We start from the raw sequence: 17,686 nt of genomic DNA, 5'->3' as shown, positions 1-17,686 counted from the left end.
CTTTAAACTTAGTGTTTTATGTAAAGGACTATAAAAATGTATTTCAGAAATAAAGCTCTGTTTGTTCAGTGCTTGGAGTAGCTTGCTGCGCGCAACGTGATATGGTGAAAAATAGTGCCTTATATGTATGCACATAAGACGATCGTATTAAATATGCAATGTTATACCCAATCTTCCCTATCTATGTATAAGATTGGACAGTTTTTTTTGATGCAACGATAATCTGTGACTAGTGAGTGAGAAAGTCGTGATAAGACCACGATAAGACTCTTGTCGTGCTAAGTAGGTATTGCCACTACATTATTGAATCTTACCTGGTGGTGGGTTCAGTATATCGGGCTGCGCATGCCGCGGTGGCTTCAGTGTAAACGCGACCACATATTGGCTGTCCCCAGCATTCAGCTGCAACTCTGGAGGTTGCGTCTTCGCAGGCGGCCGGGCTCTTCTCCTGCGCAGCACTAGGACTACGCCTATAGACGTGCAGATGATGGTCACAGCTGACAGCATAATCGCCCAGAACGCTGCCTTTGAGATGCCTGCTACGCCACTCTCACCATCTTTAGGAGAAAAAAAAAACTATGTTTTAGCAAACTACTTTTATTTAGCATTCGGTTAAATTATAGCATTATACAGAGGTAATGCCTACCTGTTCTTGGTTCAGGATCCTGATACGCCAGGGCGTGCAGAGTGATCTTGTCAGATGAGCCCTTGTCATTGGTCGAGTGGACCGTCAGGCGCAGGGTGCTACCGCTGGACCACAACGCCATCGCTGGTACGAGAAATTGAGCCACTCCATCTACGAAACAGGATATCAGATTGTTATGCCAATACTACTTATGTACATAGTGTAAGGTAGGTAACTATAATAACTCGGCCTATACTTATAATTTTAATACAAACCTGTGAATTTTAAATGTAACTTCAGAATGACATATCTGTACAATAAGAAGCCAAACAGATTAAAAAAATTAAAAAAACCGACTTCAAAAAACCACTAAAATGTAAGAAATAATTTAAGATTTACACAAACTCTACTCGTATGTGACAGTACAAATATACCTAAGCAGGAACTGTTATTTTTTTAAGTTGGTGCCGTATATCTTCAGATTACTTTGTCACCGCACCAACATCAAAAAAGAACAGTTCCTGCTTAGGTATATTTGTACTGTCACATACGAGTAGAGTTTGTGTAAATCTTAAATTATTTCTTACATTTTAGTGGTTTTTTTGAAGTCGGTTTTTAATTTTTTTTATTATTATTTTATTTTATAGTTTTTAGTTTATTTGCAATCATTTTCAATCAAAAGTAAGGTGCAAATGATACCAAAAAGTCCTACTAATCAATACGAATCATTCAAGCCTAAACACGAAGTAGTTGCTATACAGGGTGGCCCAAAGAGTGACGTCCAAAGGAAAATGTTTGATTCCTTAGGTCAAGGGGTAGCCAAATCACCCCCAATTCTTGCTTGCTTTGGGAGGTCGCCATTTTGAAAAATTATTGTGAGTAAATGTGTAAAATAATTATTTGAGTTTATTTACTTATTATTAATAATACAATTATCTCATAAATCTTACTACTCAGACTAAAACATTTTACTAAGAATTTACATTCAAAAATGTAACTTAAATAAAAATAATAGTAAATAATTAAATTTTCCCTTTAATTTGATACATTTTCTAACTTAATTAGTCCTTAGTAATGACATAACAGGAATATTTCCACTTTCTGAAACAATTTACTAATTAGGTAATTTCCACCCAGGTACCTTTGAAGGCTTTTTTCTGCAAATAATACCCCATTAAGCAATAGTTTATTTTTATGCAATTTTGGAACCATGCGGAGTTTTTAAAATTAATAAGGGACCATGAGAATATCATTTTCAATTTTTAATTTCAAGTTGAAAAATCAGAGCTCGATCGTAAAATTCGAACTTTCGATAAAAAAATAACTAACTTACATTACAGCTAGGAAGCTGAAACTTTTATGGTTAAAAGAACAACTTAAGAGGATGACACAAAAATAAAAAATACTTTAAAAAAGTAATCCAAAACAATAATAACACATAAAATTAATCCACTGAGGTCGATTTTCGTAGAAAATTAGAAAAAAAAATCATAACTCCTAAACTACTAAAAATTGCTGAACAAACATTTTCCTTTGGACGTCACTCTTTGGGCCACCCTGTATACCGTTGAGGAGTTCCCCTGACTGCCTTCCATCATCAGATCAGCTCAAGGTCACCATCATATTTTTTTGTTATAAGAACTATATTTACGTTCTTAATTTCATTAGAATCGGTTAACATGTGCCCAAAATGGAAATTCATACCCTGTTTTTACCATTTTACCCACCCTTGGGGGTGAGATAAAATTCTGAAAAAAAATGGGCCCACCTGGGAGTTCAACCAAATACAACAAAAAAAGAATTTTCAAAATCAGTTCATAAACGGCGGAGTAATCGGTAAAAATACATAAAAAAAAAACAAATATCCCGACGAATTGAGAACCTCCTCCTTTTTTTGAAGTCGGTCAAAAAATATCCAAGTATGTACCTATAAAACATACTCTGACTTTAAAAAAAGCGTTTCGTCGTGATATCTCACCAGTTTCATTAGCAGTGACGTTAAACTTGACCACACCGCTCCTGGAGTCCAGCGCCTCCAGCACCACCAGCTGAGGCAGGCCGCCGTCGTAGCCGACCACGCAGCGCACCACCAGCGTGTCTCCCACCTCCTCCCGGGGGTAGGCATCCTCGATCCAGTTGGAGTCGTTCCCGGCTGACACCGTGCAGTTGCGCGGCGGGGACGGACGAGCTGTGGTGGGGGAGTTTTAGGGTTGTCAATGTGAAAAGGGTGATTTAATTCTGACTAAACCAAACTGATTAAACTGGTGTATGTAAACAATAGTTACAAGCCGTATGGAACTTTTTTCTTATCCTTGTTATGCTTCATTGTTTTATTAATCTACTGACCGTAATTAACTACCTACCTTCAGGGCCAAGATGATAAAGATAAGATAAAAACTCTTTATTCGGTGTCTAGCACCACACACCAAAAAAATAGTAATAACATAAGTACACAAAAAATAAAATAAAAAACGAAATTAAAATTAAAAGTGAAACAAACAAAAGATGATGTTTTTTTTACACAGATTCCACTAGATAATCCCATATCGGCTGGAACAATCTGGAAGACGCAGGGCTGGGCCTGCCGCCCCACGGCGTTGGTGCCGCGGCAGCTGACACCACACCACGAGTAAGTCATATCTACATACACACAAGGTATTTATCCCATACCGGCTGGAACAATCTGGAAGACGCACGGCTGGGTTTGCCACCCTACGGTGTTGGTGCCGCGGTAGCTGACACCACACTATGAATATATGCTATCAACATACGCACAAGGTACATAGTCACATACCGGCTGGAACAATCTGGAAGACGCAGGGCTGGGCCTGCCGCCCCACGGCGTTGGTCCCGCGGCAGCTGAGCGCGCCGTAGTCCCGCTCGCTGGCCGGCGTGTAGCGCAGCTCGCTCACGCTGCCGTTCACTGTTCCTGTTGATATGGACAATGTTGATGATGATGTTTAGAAATATGGTAGCTGCTGACGATGACATTAGTGAAAGAAAAATATGATCCGACACGTGGACTAATATTATGTAAGTACCTTAAAACGATAGTAAACCGCTTAGGACAATTCAGAGGCCCTAATCAAATCTAGAAGGAAGTTTCCTTGTTGCCATATAAGGGTGCGGTTAAACGGCGCGTGCTAGCACATGCCGAGCTAGATCCATCAGTAGATCCGACGAGTAGCCGCAACGTGTAAGTATACGAGCAGGCTCGCATTTGGGTTAAGGCATGTCAGATCTCCACGGCTCGGCTCGGCTAGGCTTGCGGTTGCACGCGTCTTTTAACCGCAACTTGATATGGTAATAAGGTGATTATGGAATCTATCTATCAAGATGTTACCGTATCGTGCCGGCGATACGTCGAAACTCTCGCCGCTGTTGTTGAACTGCCACAGGAAGGTGACGTCGGCGGGGTCGGCGAGCACGGAGCAGCGCACGCGCAGGGCCTCGTCCAGCGCCGTGCCCACTACTAGCGGGGTTGCACCCGCGCATACTGGCGCGTCTGTGGATGACGTGGGTCTATTAGCTAAATAATTGCAGGTAAACTTAGCCTCTACAAGCCCTGTAGCACGGCGCGCTATTAAGACGTGAAAAAGTTCTCCATTGCGCTCGCTCGTGTGGCTGCGCGATGTGAGTGAGCGCGATGCAAAACTCTTGTCACGTCTTAAATGCGGCCCATACTAACCCTAAAAGTAAGGATTGAATTTTCAATTTATGAAAACGAATTATAAAATCAACGAACTCAACAATTAGGTTTTTTACTTTCATCTGAATACATTATCTTATGAGTCAAAAGTTTTATGACAGTTTCCGCTAGAGGCGCTAGACTTTTGACTAAGTATAAACCTGTACTTGACCATCTTAGACATCTAGCTAGTTAGTCGTGGCTGGATGAGGAAATCTGAGGACTGAGTGTTGTGGCGCTTCATGGTAGACGCTAAAGAACTATATCAATATCCTAGTTCTGTGGTAGACTACCGCAGGACATATGTCCAGCAGATTTAACGATTGTGGGCTGATGATGGGGCATAATAGCCCCAATGAGCACCACACATTCATCATCCTAACTCTACGGGCTATCTGACTAGCAGTTACAAAAAATACAAAATACAAAAAAATACAAAAATTGTTTATTGTCTTAACAAAGATTTCTTATCAACTAACAACCAACCATCCGATGAATTCATAATAGGTAAATAAATTAAACCGATTTAATGAATCTGTTTTTTATTAAGGCCTATTTTTGAATATTTTAACAGTGTTAAAAACAACATAAATAAATAAAGACTCCCAATAAACACGTGCCAGATAAACACACGTTTAGGAGCGTTTATTAAACTGAGTCGACTCATTACGCTGTGAAAATCTCTTTTTTCAGCTCACATAATGTGACCCAAGGGGATTACTTTATCAAAGGAAGATTTAAAACGGGTTTGAGATAAATTATACTCGTTCACATCAACGTACAGGCGCTTACAAAACCTGTTATGTAGGTATAGAATGTTTTGCTGACCAAAACATGTAAACTTTAACTTTTATTGGTGCTAGGCGTTAGTGTACAAAATTTATTTTGGTGATGATTTAAACTGTACCCAAATTTAACCATATAAAATCTCACAGACATATATGTATAACTAGATGCCACAAATGCACTCATTCCTATCAGAACCGGGCGTGCCGAAATTTGTATAGGAATTAATATTTTTGACACTGATAATGACAGCTGGACGGAACTTAATGTATGGATCAAAAGTTGAACATATGATCAACCTTTTGACACGCGCAGTAAGTAAACTTGGGGAGTCTGTGTAAAATCTAAAATTGGCATCATTTCCAGTGCAGCTACGGCTGTCGTATATCGGGTTCCGTCGCAGTTTGATAATAATGTTTCCGTGTGTACCAATGTATGGGACATTTCCTTCCCGTCAACAATTAGTGCGCGGTCCACCGACTTCGGGGGAAGTCCCTGATCGTGCCAATTCTATAAATCTACCGCAACGTCGCTTTGATTTACGTCGAGGCTCGTTGTCTCGTTGTACAGTCAGGTACGAATGTATGACGGATGGGCGTTTTAATCGAATTTTACTGACACAGCATTGCCTTTTATCGAATGCTGGGAAATCAGCGCGCGCGATATGAAGACCTTGGGACGCATAAAGTTAAATAATCAAATAAATTATGATTTCAAATACCTACCTAGGTACGTCTTTATACACATCCAGAGTGGCTGATACTTTATTCTTATTTTTATATGTATCTTACCGTGAATTACACAGTAGCCATCCTGTAACAAGGTAATTTTGGGCTGATCCAATCAAGGCCTGATATACCAATAGTTTTATTTATTTTATTTAACTCTTTATAGTACAAATATTACAACTATTCTATAACTTTATAAATTCTACTGAAAATTTGCTGAAAATTCAATTATATTTATGACACTTCTGATTGCGAGAGCCAGTAAAACGAGCATTATTCGTCTGATAACGTTGGAAAATAAGCGCAAAATTACCCTAAACAAAAAAAAACAAAGTTTACTTCTAAAATAGTCAACAGTATAATTTATTTTAAGAACTCGATGTATTTTGACTGTGGTCACTGACTGTACATAACAGAGTGATGTGTTGGTACGACGGACATTGTTTGAAATATGTATGGAACTACATTTTTACGGATGTGCTGACTTTGTTTCTGTAAACTGAATGCAAACATTTGAAAATAACAATCCAGTATTGGAAAAGTTTGTCAGCTAACTTTGCTCTCGAGAAGTCATATGAGTTCGTATTCGTATCGTATTTTAAAATGAGCGTTCATTTTGTTTTCATGAAGTTACCATTGTTTCTTATATTAAAATTGGTTGTCAGTTTGATTACTAGCCGCTAAAAATAACAATGTTTTTTTTATTTTATCGTCTAACCATTGGTAAATAAATTAATGATTCAAGCAAGTATCTTTATTTCGAATCTCAGTAGGTACCTATAACGGTTTTTTATCGTCGTAGGGTGCGTTGAATTTAGTGCAAAAATACGGTAAACTTCCGTTTACATAAATTATCAAAGCTTATGAACTCGACATAAGGAAGTCAAGTTCCTAAAATTTTAATCCTTTTAATAGTCAGGTTTTTTCCGAAAACTAATTAGGTACTTACGTTTACTTTAACAGAAAAAACTAAATTCCTTTCTGGCCGTTATCTATACAGTTTTGGGTAGGTACCTAGCGTGAGCGATAGACATAACAGTTACACTAATGAGAATGAGGACCGTACGAACAGTACAATATTAACATCCAACACATTTAAATTATACAGTCAACCACAGGGAAAGTAACATTAAAATCCACAAAAATCAACAAAAACGTAAAAAAATATATAAGTCTATGTATAACAATCAAATACGTACCTACCTAGATATTTTTAGAGTCCTAGATCCTGGAATATTGCTAAGTTATGTTATATTAGCACAAATATTTAAGTGTCGTATTTAGTAAAGTTTCGTCAAACAGCCTTTCAGAATAGAGAAGAGCTGAGATTAAAAACATACCTAGTCATTAAAAAAAAAGCATGAAAACTGGTGTCTCTATTATGTTGTTGACTGTACAGGTTTTCAACGAATGCGGCTGAAAATTCTGAACTGGAGGAAAGAGTCAGTTTCCGAACCGTTTTCATAAATTCTGCCGCCGTCAAGTCGCGGCGTAGATTTGCATACACACCGCTATTCCGGGCTCATACGCTATGTAAACGCGATCCTGATAGCTATACTGTTTCTTTAATTTTAAGTGTGAGAAAAACATTATAATAATAATAATAATTTATTTCAAAAAACAGTTTACAATTGTTCCTTGTGACTAAGTTACGCTAGTTATATAACAGCAAAAACTTACAGGTCCATCTGTTGCTGAACTAGGTCAAATAACCTGTATTTCAGCATACAGTGCCCCCTTAGAATAGTGGTATAAAAATATATCTAGCTTCTAATAAAAGTATTGTTCTTATCTCGTTTGAGTAATTTTAACTTATTTTAAATTTAAATTTTAAAATTATTATTTTAGTGGGTGAGTAAAAGTGTCCTCTCTGTGAGTGGTGTGAAAAAGTGTATGGGTGTGTGTGTGAGAGGGTGTGTTGTGCATAAATAATTTATATGTGGTTACTTATGTAGGTGTAACAAGTAGCTCCTCCGTTTCCTAATAATTTAGACTTTGTAGCCAAGTTATTACTTCTTTTTTGCATCTTCCTAAGTCTAACGAATAAATATGTATTATTTTATTTACTTTATTATATATATATGGACCTAAAAAGCCAAAGAATCTTTGCGCAAAGGAAGTTAAGCATCTTTGTGTTTGCTTACAGACCATATAATTTCTTCTGTTAGCTAATATGGTTTCGTCAAAGATTAGACTACTATGTTGTTTAGTTAGGATAGGCAGCGTTCCCACTACGCCGGACCGGCAGATCTGCCGCGCCGGTAAATCTGCCGGAAGAGCTAGTGGCTGTACAATTTATATGAAGCTATTCACATTATCCCGGATCCGGCATTTTTGCCGAGCCCGGCATTTCTACCGAACGTTTTGTCACTACGAATTGCCGGTAGAACGACCGGGCCCGGAGTAATGTGAACGAGTTTGTGCCGGTATCTGTCCCCCGCTCGCCCCGCTCGTGCTCCCCTCGCCCCGCCCGTGTTCCACTCACGTCATTCGGCTCGCATGTTCTGGTAAAAGTAGACGTTTAGCATGGATATTCAAGCAGAAACTTTAATTACGCTTGTCCAAGAGAGACCTGTTCTGTGGGATAAGACCGAAGACGTCTATAAAGACAAAAACTTAAAGTTAGCAGCATGGCGTGAAGTATGTTTAATACTGAAACCAAACTTCGATGAACTGGATGAAAAAGAAAGAAAACAGCGCAGGTCCAAATTCAACTGAGGACTGTCTGAATTTCTTCCGGGATCCGATGTAATGTGAACACTCTGTCCGTAGTCCGGTTTTCGGCAGATCTGCCGGTCCGGCGTAGTGGGAACGCTGCCTTACGAACAAGAAATAGCTGCCGTACGGTAAGCACCTCACATGATTTGTACAGTTCATTTGTTGGAAAATAATATGGTCGAAAGGTGCAAACCTTTAGTACAGCCCTTTGTGCTACCTCAAGGCTTTTCAGTGTAGTTTTAGGTGCACCTCCCCATGATAAAATACAGTTTACTATAATGGATTGGCAAATTGCCAAATATATTTGCTTAAGTATTTTAGGTTCTACTATATGTCTAACGTGTTTAAAAAAGTATATTAACTTACGGGTTTTGCTACATACTGCATCAATTTGCTGTTTGAAACTTAGATTCGAGTCTATGATGATCCCTAAATATTTTATAGTGTGAACACGTTGTAGTGTCTGACAAGTGCAATCTGCGTGGTTGAAGCATTCGTGTGAGACTAGTTTATAGTTGTTACCAATATTAACGTTGCGGATACCAAAAGCTATGTATTTAGTTTTATCTTGATATAAGGTCAGTATGTTTGAACGTAACCACTGCCTTACCCTATTATATCCCACCTGTGCCATATTAAAGACCTCATTCCACGTTTTAGCAGAGAATAGCATAGCAGTGTCATCTGCGTAAGATACTATTTTACCTTGGAAGTTTTCAAGACAGAGAAGGTCATTTATATAAACGAGAAATAGGGTAGGTCCTAAAATACTTCCTTGTGGAACTCCGTGTGTCACTATACGATCATCACTAATGTGGGAGCCAATTCGCACATGTTGGTATCGATCAGTCAAGTAATCTGTGAGGAGATCCAGTTGGGTGCCTCTTATACCGATTGCTTCAAGTTGATGAATTATTATTATTTATTATCCTTGTCATCAGCTATTGAAATTGAAAACGTGGGCGTCCCAAGCAGACCTCGCGACGCATGGTAGGTTGTGAATGAAGCGAAGAAGATAGGGAAGTCTTGGAGCGAAATCAAACGCGTAGCTCAAAACCGGTGGCGATGGAGAGTCACTGTGCAATTTTGGATGCCTTTGCCCCATCTAGAGAACACTGACACTAATAATTTTAAAAATACATTATTCTTTGTCCGTTTGTATCTTCTATCCAATTTCATTGGTTATTTTTAACCGACTTCATAAAAAGGAGGAGGTTCTCAATTCGTCGGGATCTTTTTTTATATTTTTATGTATGTTCACCGATTACTCAGCCGTTTATGGACCGATTTTGAAAATTATTTTTTTGATCTGCTGGGTTGAGCTCCCAGGTGGTCCCATTTTTTTTCAGAATTTTGTTTCACCCCCAAGGGTGGGTAAAGGGGTAAAAACAGGGTATGAATTTCCTTTGGGCACCTATTAACCGATTCTAATGAAATTTAGAACGTCAATATAGTTCTTATAATTAAAAAATATGATGGTGACCTTGAACTGGTCTGATGATGGAAACGGAAGGCAGTCAAGGGAACTCCTCAACGGTATATAGCAACTACCTCGTGCTTAGGCTTGAATGATTCGTATTGACTAGTAGGACGTAATGGTATTATTTGCGTCTTACTTTTGAGTGACAATTTATTATTGCAAATAAACTAAAAACAATAAAATAAAATAATAATTTAAAAAAATAAAAAACCGACTTCAAAAATTACCAAAAAAGTAAGAAATAATAAATAATAGCAGGAACTGTTCTTTTTTGAAGTTGGTGCCATATTTCTACAGATTCCTTTGTCACGGCACCAACATAAAAAAGAACAGTTGCTGCTATTATTAATTATTTCTTACTTTTTAGTAATTTTTGAAGTCGGTTTTTGCTAGTAGTTTTTGCTAGTATACGCGCAGTAGAGGCGAGTTGAACGAACGCTACCTGTGCTAAGCTATGTACAATCGCGTTGTTTAGGTTGATTAAGACTTACGTCGTCCTTTCTCACTTTACCATCACGTCCACCACCCTATCGAAACATGAACAGAAATAAGATCGTTTTCGTTTCCCGAATATAGCTATCGCCATAGGCCTACTGGCGCTTTTAATGCTAATGTACGATGTTGATATTTGTTCTCTTGTCACTTACGCTGTTCTATGTAAACTATTAGGAAACATTTTAGCTTTAATCGTTTACAGCGGTAGTTGTTTGTTATTTAAATGTTATTCAAACGTTTCTGTGGAGGTAAAACCCGCTATTCATTGAGAATATACATTGAAAAGATACGATTTGCAAAGAATTTCTAGTGTGCTATTTATTTATTTACAAATTCATAACATTACAGTTAAAACTGAGCGAGAAAAGGATTTTCGGCCATGCTGCTGCGGTTTTGCTTGACTTGGCGGGGCAATGCCCCGAAATAGAGATAAAAATAAAAAAACCTTTTCCTCTATACATAAACATTATTGTATCCAGTGCATTTGATACTTTCACCATTGACTAGTTCAATGTGTTAATCTATCGCATCGCGTCTCGCACTATCCACACTACACCGACTACGTAACTCCATAACGATAATTTTTCAACCGCCCAACGATAATTTCCTAGTCAAAAAACATATATGATTTATTCTGTCTGCACATTTCCTCGGCGTTTCCCCAATGGGCGTTTACTCCACAAATTACATACACACAGTCACTTAATCATTCATACCTCACAACCTTCAATTAAGTAAACGAATGTATGAATAAACCGCCGGATTTCGGTACTGAAATTTATTCCACTCCGCGCTACTAAAACAACGCTTTTTCGAATTAAATTGAAGCTCGGAATATCAGTGACTTTGCATCACTGGTGTTACATTTTGATAATTAAAAGTTGAGAATGGGTGGAGGTATTATAGTTTTTGTTTTATATGATTAAGAATGGTGGTGTTTTTACCTACTTTGTTTAATGATGTGATAGAAGATGAGGTCTTGTCATTCATCATTATTATTTGGTTACACTGTACTTTATGCTGAGAGTATTTCTTTTCATAAATAATGTATTGCTTTTAGCTTTATTCGTAATCTGAATGGTGCTGACAGCTTTTTCGAAAGAATTCTTGCCTTCGTATCTATAGCGTTGTTACCAACTTGTTTTTGATGTAGATAACCGACATGCAGTAAAAGAAAATGGTCCAAAATTATGTTTTATAAAAAATCCAGTACAATAAATCCCTACTAGACTCACAAAACTCGGCATATCCTTAAAACCCAACACAAAACTAGGGTTAAGTCGACAAAGCGTTGTTATACACGGCAATAATTCGAATGATTTACGTGTAGCCTTAGTTCTATCCGTTCACTTCGCCCAATTGTCCTTTGAACTTCATAAACAATGCTAGTTCGTCACCCTTAAGACATTGCAATAGGGTAAATATGAAGTGTTGGTGTAGTGAAGCGGGGGTCTATCTACAGTGAACACACAGTACCGGCATTGGCAATTACGTTGCGGTTGGGCTGCGAAGGAAGGAAGGACGTGGATCGTAGCCTTCATTTGAATATATGCCTACCTGCGGGAGCGGGCCGTGGTTTTGATGTATGTATGTGTATAAACATTATACACTCGCGGGCAATGAAAAAGATCCACTTGCCATTGTCGCCATTCCACATCACTGGAGCTTTTTCATTGCTCGTTAGTACCTACCTATATAATATCTATTGTATATAAGCTTAGCTCATGTCGGGTATCCTTTACAAGTGCATTATTGCCGCACGTATTTTCGCCGTTTTCGAATGTCAAGATAGCATGCAATCGATTAGTTACTATGTACTACATTCAAGATACCAAAGATTTTAATTTATGGAACTGTGAATAAACTAAAGGTACTTAATTATTATGTTTTTCTCACAGATATGCTTGATAAACTTATTAAAATAAGAATCAAAAACCCACAGGAATACCTAGATGTGTTTGTTTTTAAACTAGTCATACCGAATTTGGGTTCAATACAATGCTGAAAACTTGGCACAGCTGGGCAGGAGTCGTAAACTTTTTGACATGAGTAATTAAAATCGTTAGCCTCGGCTTAGCTGCACCGCGCGTTGATTGACAACCTTTGGTCGCGATTTCATTTGTCACTTGCCGGGAAAGCGATTCCACTAAGCTGTGTTGCATAACCGGCCGACAGGTATAGGTCAAGCTGAATCTCATGACTGACTCATCTAGATGGGCCACTTTTATTAGGTACCTATAAATTTTCACTATCTATAAATTTTTCACTATCATACAAGAGAAACCGTTAAAAAAAGATCCCTGAGTTACATATTGACGCACGAGTGACGTACGTTATAGTAAGACTATGCATTTTATCACGACGAGAAACTCAAAAAAATTCGGAGAAACCTTACTAAGATAATAAATGCGAAGTTTCAGAGAGCTGTCATACTATCGGTATAGTTACTGCAACGAAATACAAATACAGCTTCGGGAAAACGTTGGGAAACGTGCCGATTGCGTGAAATTCATACATTCAGAGAGCAACCCCGTGCTTCGAAACATTCTATTTCATCACAAAACACTCAACGCCCAGTGACGTTAAGAACAACCAAGCGAGTGAAAGAGACAAGCATACTCACACTGCACCCTCAGCCGCACGACGTCGCTGGACGTCTCTCCGCGCGCATTGGCCGCCTTGCACGCGTACCCCCCCGCCTCCCCGCGCGTCACCCGCTGTAGTACTAGAGAGCGGGTGCTCACTATGATGCCTGAGGTCATGTTTTGGGTCACGTGTTTGTCCTGTCGGGAGAAAAATTGACTTGGAAATGCTGTTTACAAATTGCGTTATTAGTACAGGATCTAGGGAAAAACACCAGCCTCCGTGCAATCAGGTAAAAACTGTCCTATGTCCTTGTTCTTTGACGACTTGATTGCCTTAAACCACCAGAATAATAACTACCTTTCTACCTTTGATAAACTCCTGTTTTATTAAGGGTAGAATATTTCCAGGCCAGGATGTTATCATAAGTATTTTATATTATTATCTTTTTTATTTGTAAAATATATAGATAGTTTAGTATAAGTACTTTTACACATATTGAAGTATATCGTTATAATTAATTGTAAAACAAAATATATATTTTTAAACTATATAGAAACTACTGAAACTGAAGAAGGGATGAAAAATATACTCAATACAAGCAATGAAAAAGTTCCACTTTCTTTCAAACATTTAAATTAGATTTGATCAAAATATTTTTGTTTTAGTGGGTAATATTCTGATAAGTACTTTATTAAATGTAAGTACATATCTATCTTCTGATATATAACAATATGCTGATAAGTAATATTCTGATACTTTGTTAAATGTACCTATGTCTCTATATTTTTCGTTTTGGAATAATTTGGTGCTTTTGTCACTCTAACTTTTTCATTGCTCGTGAGTGTAGTACGTTATAAACACGTTTACTCTACACACTATCCACTCACATTATGGTACCACGATATCCGGTGCTCCCGGGGGTTGGCTCGCACGATGCATTCGAAATACACGTCGTCGCCTTCCTTGATGTCGTGAGGGTTCAACGTGCTGCCTAGAGTCAGAGTCACTATCGGGGCGTCTGGAACAAAAGTACTAGCTTTTAAATTCATTCTGATCGAATGGATTTTTCATTACTTATTTACTTATGTATTGTGTACATGGCCCGACAAAATTTATCATTTTAAACTTAAAGCTTTAAAAACCTGATAGCTTTAGGCCTGCTGCTAGCTTGTTCACTAAAAACACAAACGCTCTCACTACGAGTTGCGCAAGGAATAATATAAATAATTAAGTCTTTATACGGGCAAGTAAAAATGGCAAACTTTAATAAAAATCGAATAAAACAATCAATCATGCCTGCATAAGTGCATACTCACCAATTGACGAACTAGATAGGCAAAAAAACGTCTTGAATTCAAAATTCTTGAGCTCAGTGGTAGAGCTCTTATTTAGAATTAGTTCGGTTAAAAGATTTGCGACTTTATTTATTGTTACAATCGCTATCATTAAGTTTAACTTAAAATGGTTTGACAGTAAACAAAAAGCTAAAAGTTTTTTTCTTTGTTTTTCTATGTGACACACGACATTGAGCGTGAGCTGGTCGTCGATGGCGCGCGCGGGCAGGCGCAGGTTGGTGGCCACGCACTTCACCACCGCCTCGTGGTCCGGCGGCGACACACCATCTAGTCCGCACATTGTTGATCTAAGCTACTCACAGACGACATTGAGCGTGAGCTGGTCGTCGATGGCGCGCGCGGGCAGGCGCAGGTTGGTGGCCACGCACTTCACCACCGCCTCGTGGTCCGGCGGCGACACACCATCTAGTCCGCACATTGTTGATCTAAGCTACTCACAGACGACATTGAGCGTGAGCTGGTCGTCGATGGCGCGCGCGGGCAGGCGCAGGTTGGTGGCCACGCACTTCACCACCGCCTCGTGGTCCGGCGGCGACACACCATCTAGTCCGCACATTGTTGATCTAAGCTACTCACAGACGACATTGAGCGTGAGCTGGTCGTCGATGGCGCGCGCGGGCAGGCGCAGGTTGGTGGCCACGCACTTCACCACCGCCTCGTGGTCCGGCGGCGACACACCATCTAGTCCGCACATTGTTGATCTAAGCTACTCACAGACGACATTGAGCGTGAGCTGGTCGTCGATGGCGCGCGCGGGCAGGCGCAGGTTGGTGGCCACGCACTTCACCACCGCCTCGTGGTCCGGCGGCGACACACCATCTAGTCCGCACATTGTTGATCTAAGCTACTCACAGACGACATTGAGCGTGAGCTGGTCGTCGATGGCGCGCGCGGGCAGACGCGGGTTGGTGGCCACGCACTTCACCACCGCCTCGTGGTCCGCCGGCGCCGGAGCCAGGATGAGGGAACTGATCGACCACGTCTCGTTGGAACGGTCGCTCACCTGCGTAAGAGAGAAGGTGTGAAAAAGAAGATATTATGTAATAATGGTTGCACTATTACCTACAGTTTTTTGGTATTGGCACTTGATTCTCGGCAACACCATTATAATTATTATGAATGCTGTCTAAAAATATAGGTACTTTTATTAATCCTGGAATCCACTACCCTCTTCGTAGGTAGCGTTCGCCATGTTGTATAATACCCTGATTACAGCTACCCAGTACCGAGACAGTATCCTCGGCCGAACACAAGTTTAATTGCTAGCCGTACATTGGCCGAGGATCGGCTGAGGATAGGTACTGTTTCGCCACTCTACTTGGTAGGTATATTTCAGTTGATGTTCATATTATGTTGAAAGTCAGCGCGCAACTTTTGCATAACAAGTAACAACATTGTTTAAGTCGTCGGCAACTTGTCGCCAGAATAACTAATGCATTCGATGGATTCCAGCGGCAGTACATCTCTTACTCACTTTTTCCTTAGCGAAAGGTCTGCTGTCCTTGAACCAGGAGATCACGGCTGGTGGTCTACTGCCGTCGGCCACGCAGCGCAGGGTGGCCGCCGCGCCCGCCACGAACTGCTGCGGCCGCGACACCAGCGACACGGAGAGGGGGGCCACTGGGGGGGAAATATTGGTCTCGTAACCCGTTTTCTAAACTACTTGACCTGTAGCTCTCGACAACTCGGTCATATACTACAGGCACTATACCTTCAGTCAGACAAATTACTGGCAATATTGGTCAGAGGGCTGAATCTGGCCACTATTGATATGCACTTCATATACTTAATAATAATATAACTGATGCAGCCGAGACACCAGTGAAATGGAGAGGGGCCCACTGGGGGAGGAGCAACGGTCAGGTCATTCCATACTTGGCCTATATGCCAGTCTAATTTTATGAAATCATCCTAGGTTATTCCTACCAACCTACCTACAAAGAAATATATGTATGTAGTCGTATACATACTATGGCAGTAATTTTTATCTGCAATAAGCAACGGCACAGGGTCTAGGTACTATAATCAACACACCGAAGACCCACTGATGTCAGCCTCATTCATATTATTTCAGATATACAATTTTAAAATACCTATAAGTAAACGTTTATGATTATTAGATACGTTTTTTTAGTCGTGATATTATTTTATTATGGGATGCAAAACTCTAATAATAAATACTCTTATATAAACACTTATGGAAACCTCTTTGCTTCTTCATTATGCTAACAATCCGTAGAGCATTAGAATTACCATTTCAACATAGTGAAGTAGCATAATTTATTAAACACTACTTCCATTTATTACTGCAACATCTCCACTTTAACTGCAACGTGACGCACGCAACTTGTGCCTAGTAAGCACCAATTGTTATTTATAAGATTATGTTAGATTTTGTACTGGGTTCACTTTTAATTATGGATTAAACACATCAAGACCAATCAGTCTCTTTTACTCGTGCGTCGGCCTTTATTAGATGGCGACCTTACCTATCGAACCGAAGACGATACAAGGCAATTGTTCAAGACAATCTGAAGAACGAAAATAATCATGGGAAAAACTCAATCAAAAGAAGAAGTAATCATTGCACAAAACGCGAATGGAGCTGCTTCTGCCTCGACAATCCAGCACCACACCCAGAAACTAGAAATAATCGAAATCCTGATTGGCGTAGCTGTATTTCTATTGATGGTGGCCCTCATCTACCACATCATTAAAAAGTGTAATAAACACTTCGTCCGTACAATTCAACGGGAGCTGAACCGAAACAACATCGCGACCATGTCCCGCACTGAACTAACCACCAGTGCCGTCTGAAGAAAGAAGGATAAGCAAGAGGAGTCCAGGGTATAGCCCGGCCCACTGGCAATAGGTACACAAACAGCTGGCGTGGCCAGGCGCAGGGCGCACGCGGCGACCACTCGCGATTTCAGCGAGTTCAGCACAACGACTCCGATGACGTGCCAAATTCCGAAGAAGTAGAATTTTTTCGTGACCAAACAGAATAAAACACATTCAATTTTAAGTTTTAATAATTTATTTGAGATTAGATGTGGGCTAAATTCAGATGATGAATTAAAATTATTAGTCGATAGTGGAGCGAGTCTATGTGTACTAAAATATGAATGGTTATTAAACAACCAGCACTTATTAAATTTAATTCAACAGGATAAAATAATAATAAAAGGAATAAGTGGTAATTTAGAATCCGTAGGATATATTTAT

General features: G+C 39.6%; 1 protein-coding gene across 1 annotated transcript in view; it reads right to left on the bottom strand.

Annotated features, from left to right (window-relative positions):
• Positions 1–17,686, bottom strand: part of LOC105393796 (hemicentin-2) — a 94,351-nt gene that overhangs the window by 2,718 nt on the left and 73,947 nt on the right. Inside the window, exons 7-15 of the mRNA XM_048630166.1 lie at positions 15,936–16,081; positions 15,314–15,464; positions 13,994–14,124; positions 13,144–13,303; positions 3,969–4,130; positions 3,420–3,554; positions 2,604–2,813; positions 647–796; positions 315–557 (exon numbers count right to left, since the gene is read on the bottom strand). Coding sequence (XP_048486123.1) covers positions 315–557; positions 647–796; positions 2,604–2,813; positions 3,420–3,554; positions 3,969–4,130; positions 13,144–13,303; positions 13,994–14,124; positions 15,314–15,464; positions 15,936–16,081 — 1,488 coding nt within the window. The remainder of the gene's footprint in view (positions 1–314; positions 558–646; positions 797–2,603; positions 2,814–3,419; positions 3,555–3,968; positions 4,131–13,143; positions 13,304–13,993; positions 14,125–15,313; positions 15,465–15,935; positions 16,082–17,686) is intronic.

Source organism: Plutella xylostella, chromosome 25 (assembly GCF_932276165.1).
Source record: "Plutella xylostella chromosome 25, ilPluXylo3.1, whole genome shotgun sequence".
Classification (NCBI taxonomy): domain Eukaryota; kingdom Metazoa; phylum Arthropoda; class Insecta; order Lepidoptera; family Plutellidae; genus Plutella; species Plutella xylostella.
The sequence above is the reverse complement of the archived record's forward strand: the minus strand, read 5'-3'. Positions and strand labels throughout refer to the sequence as shown.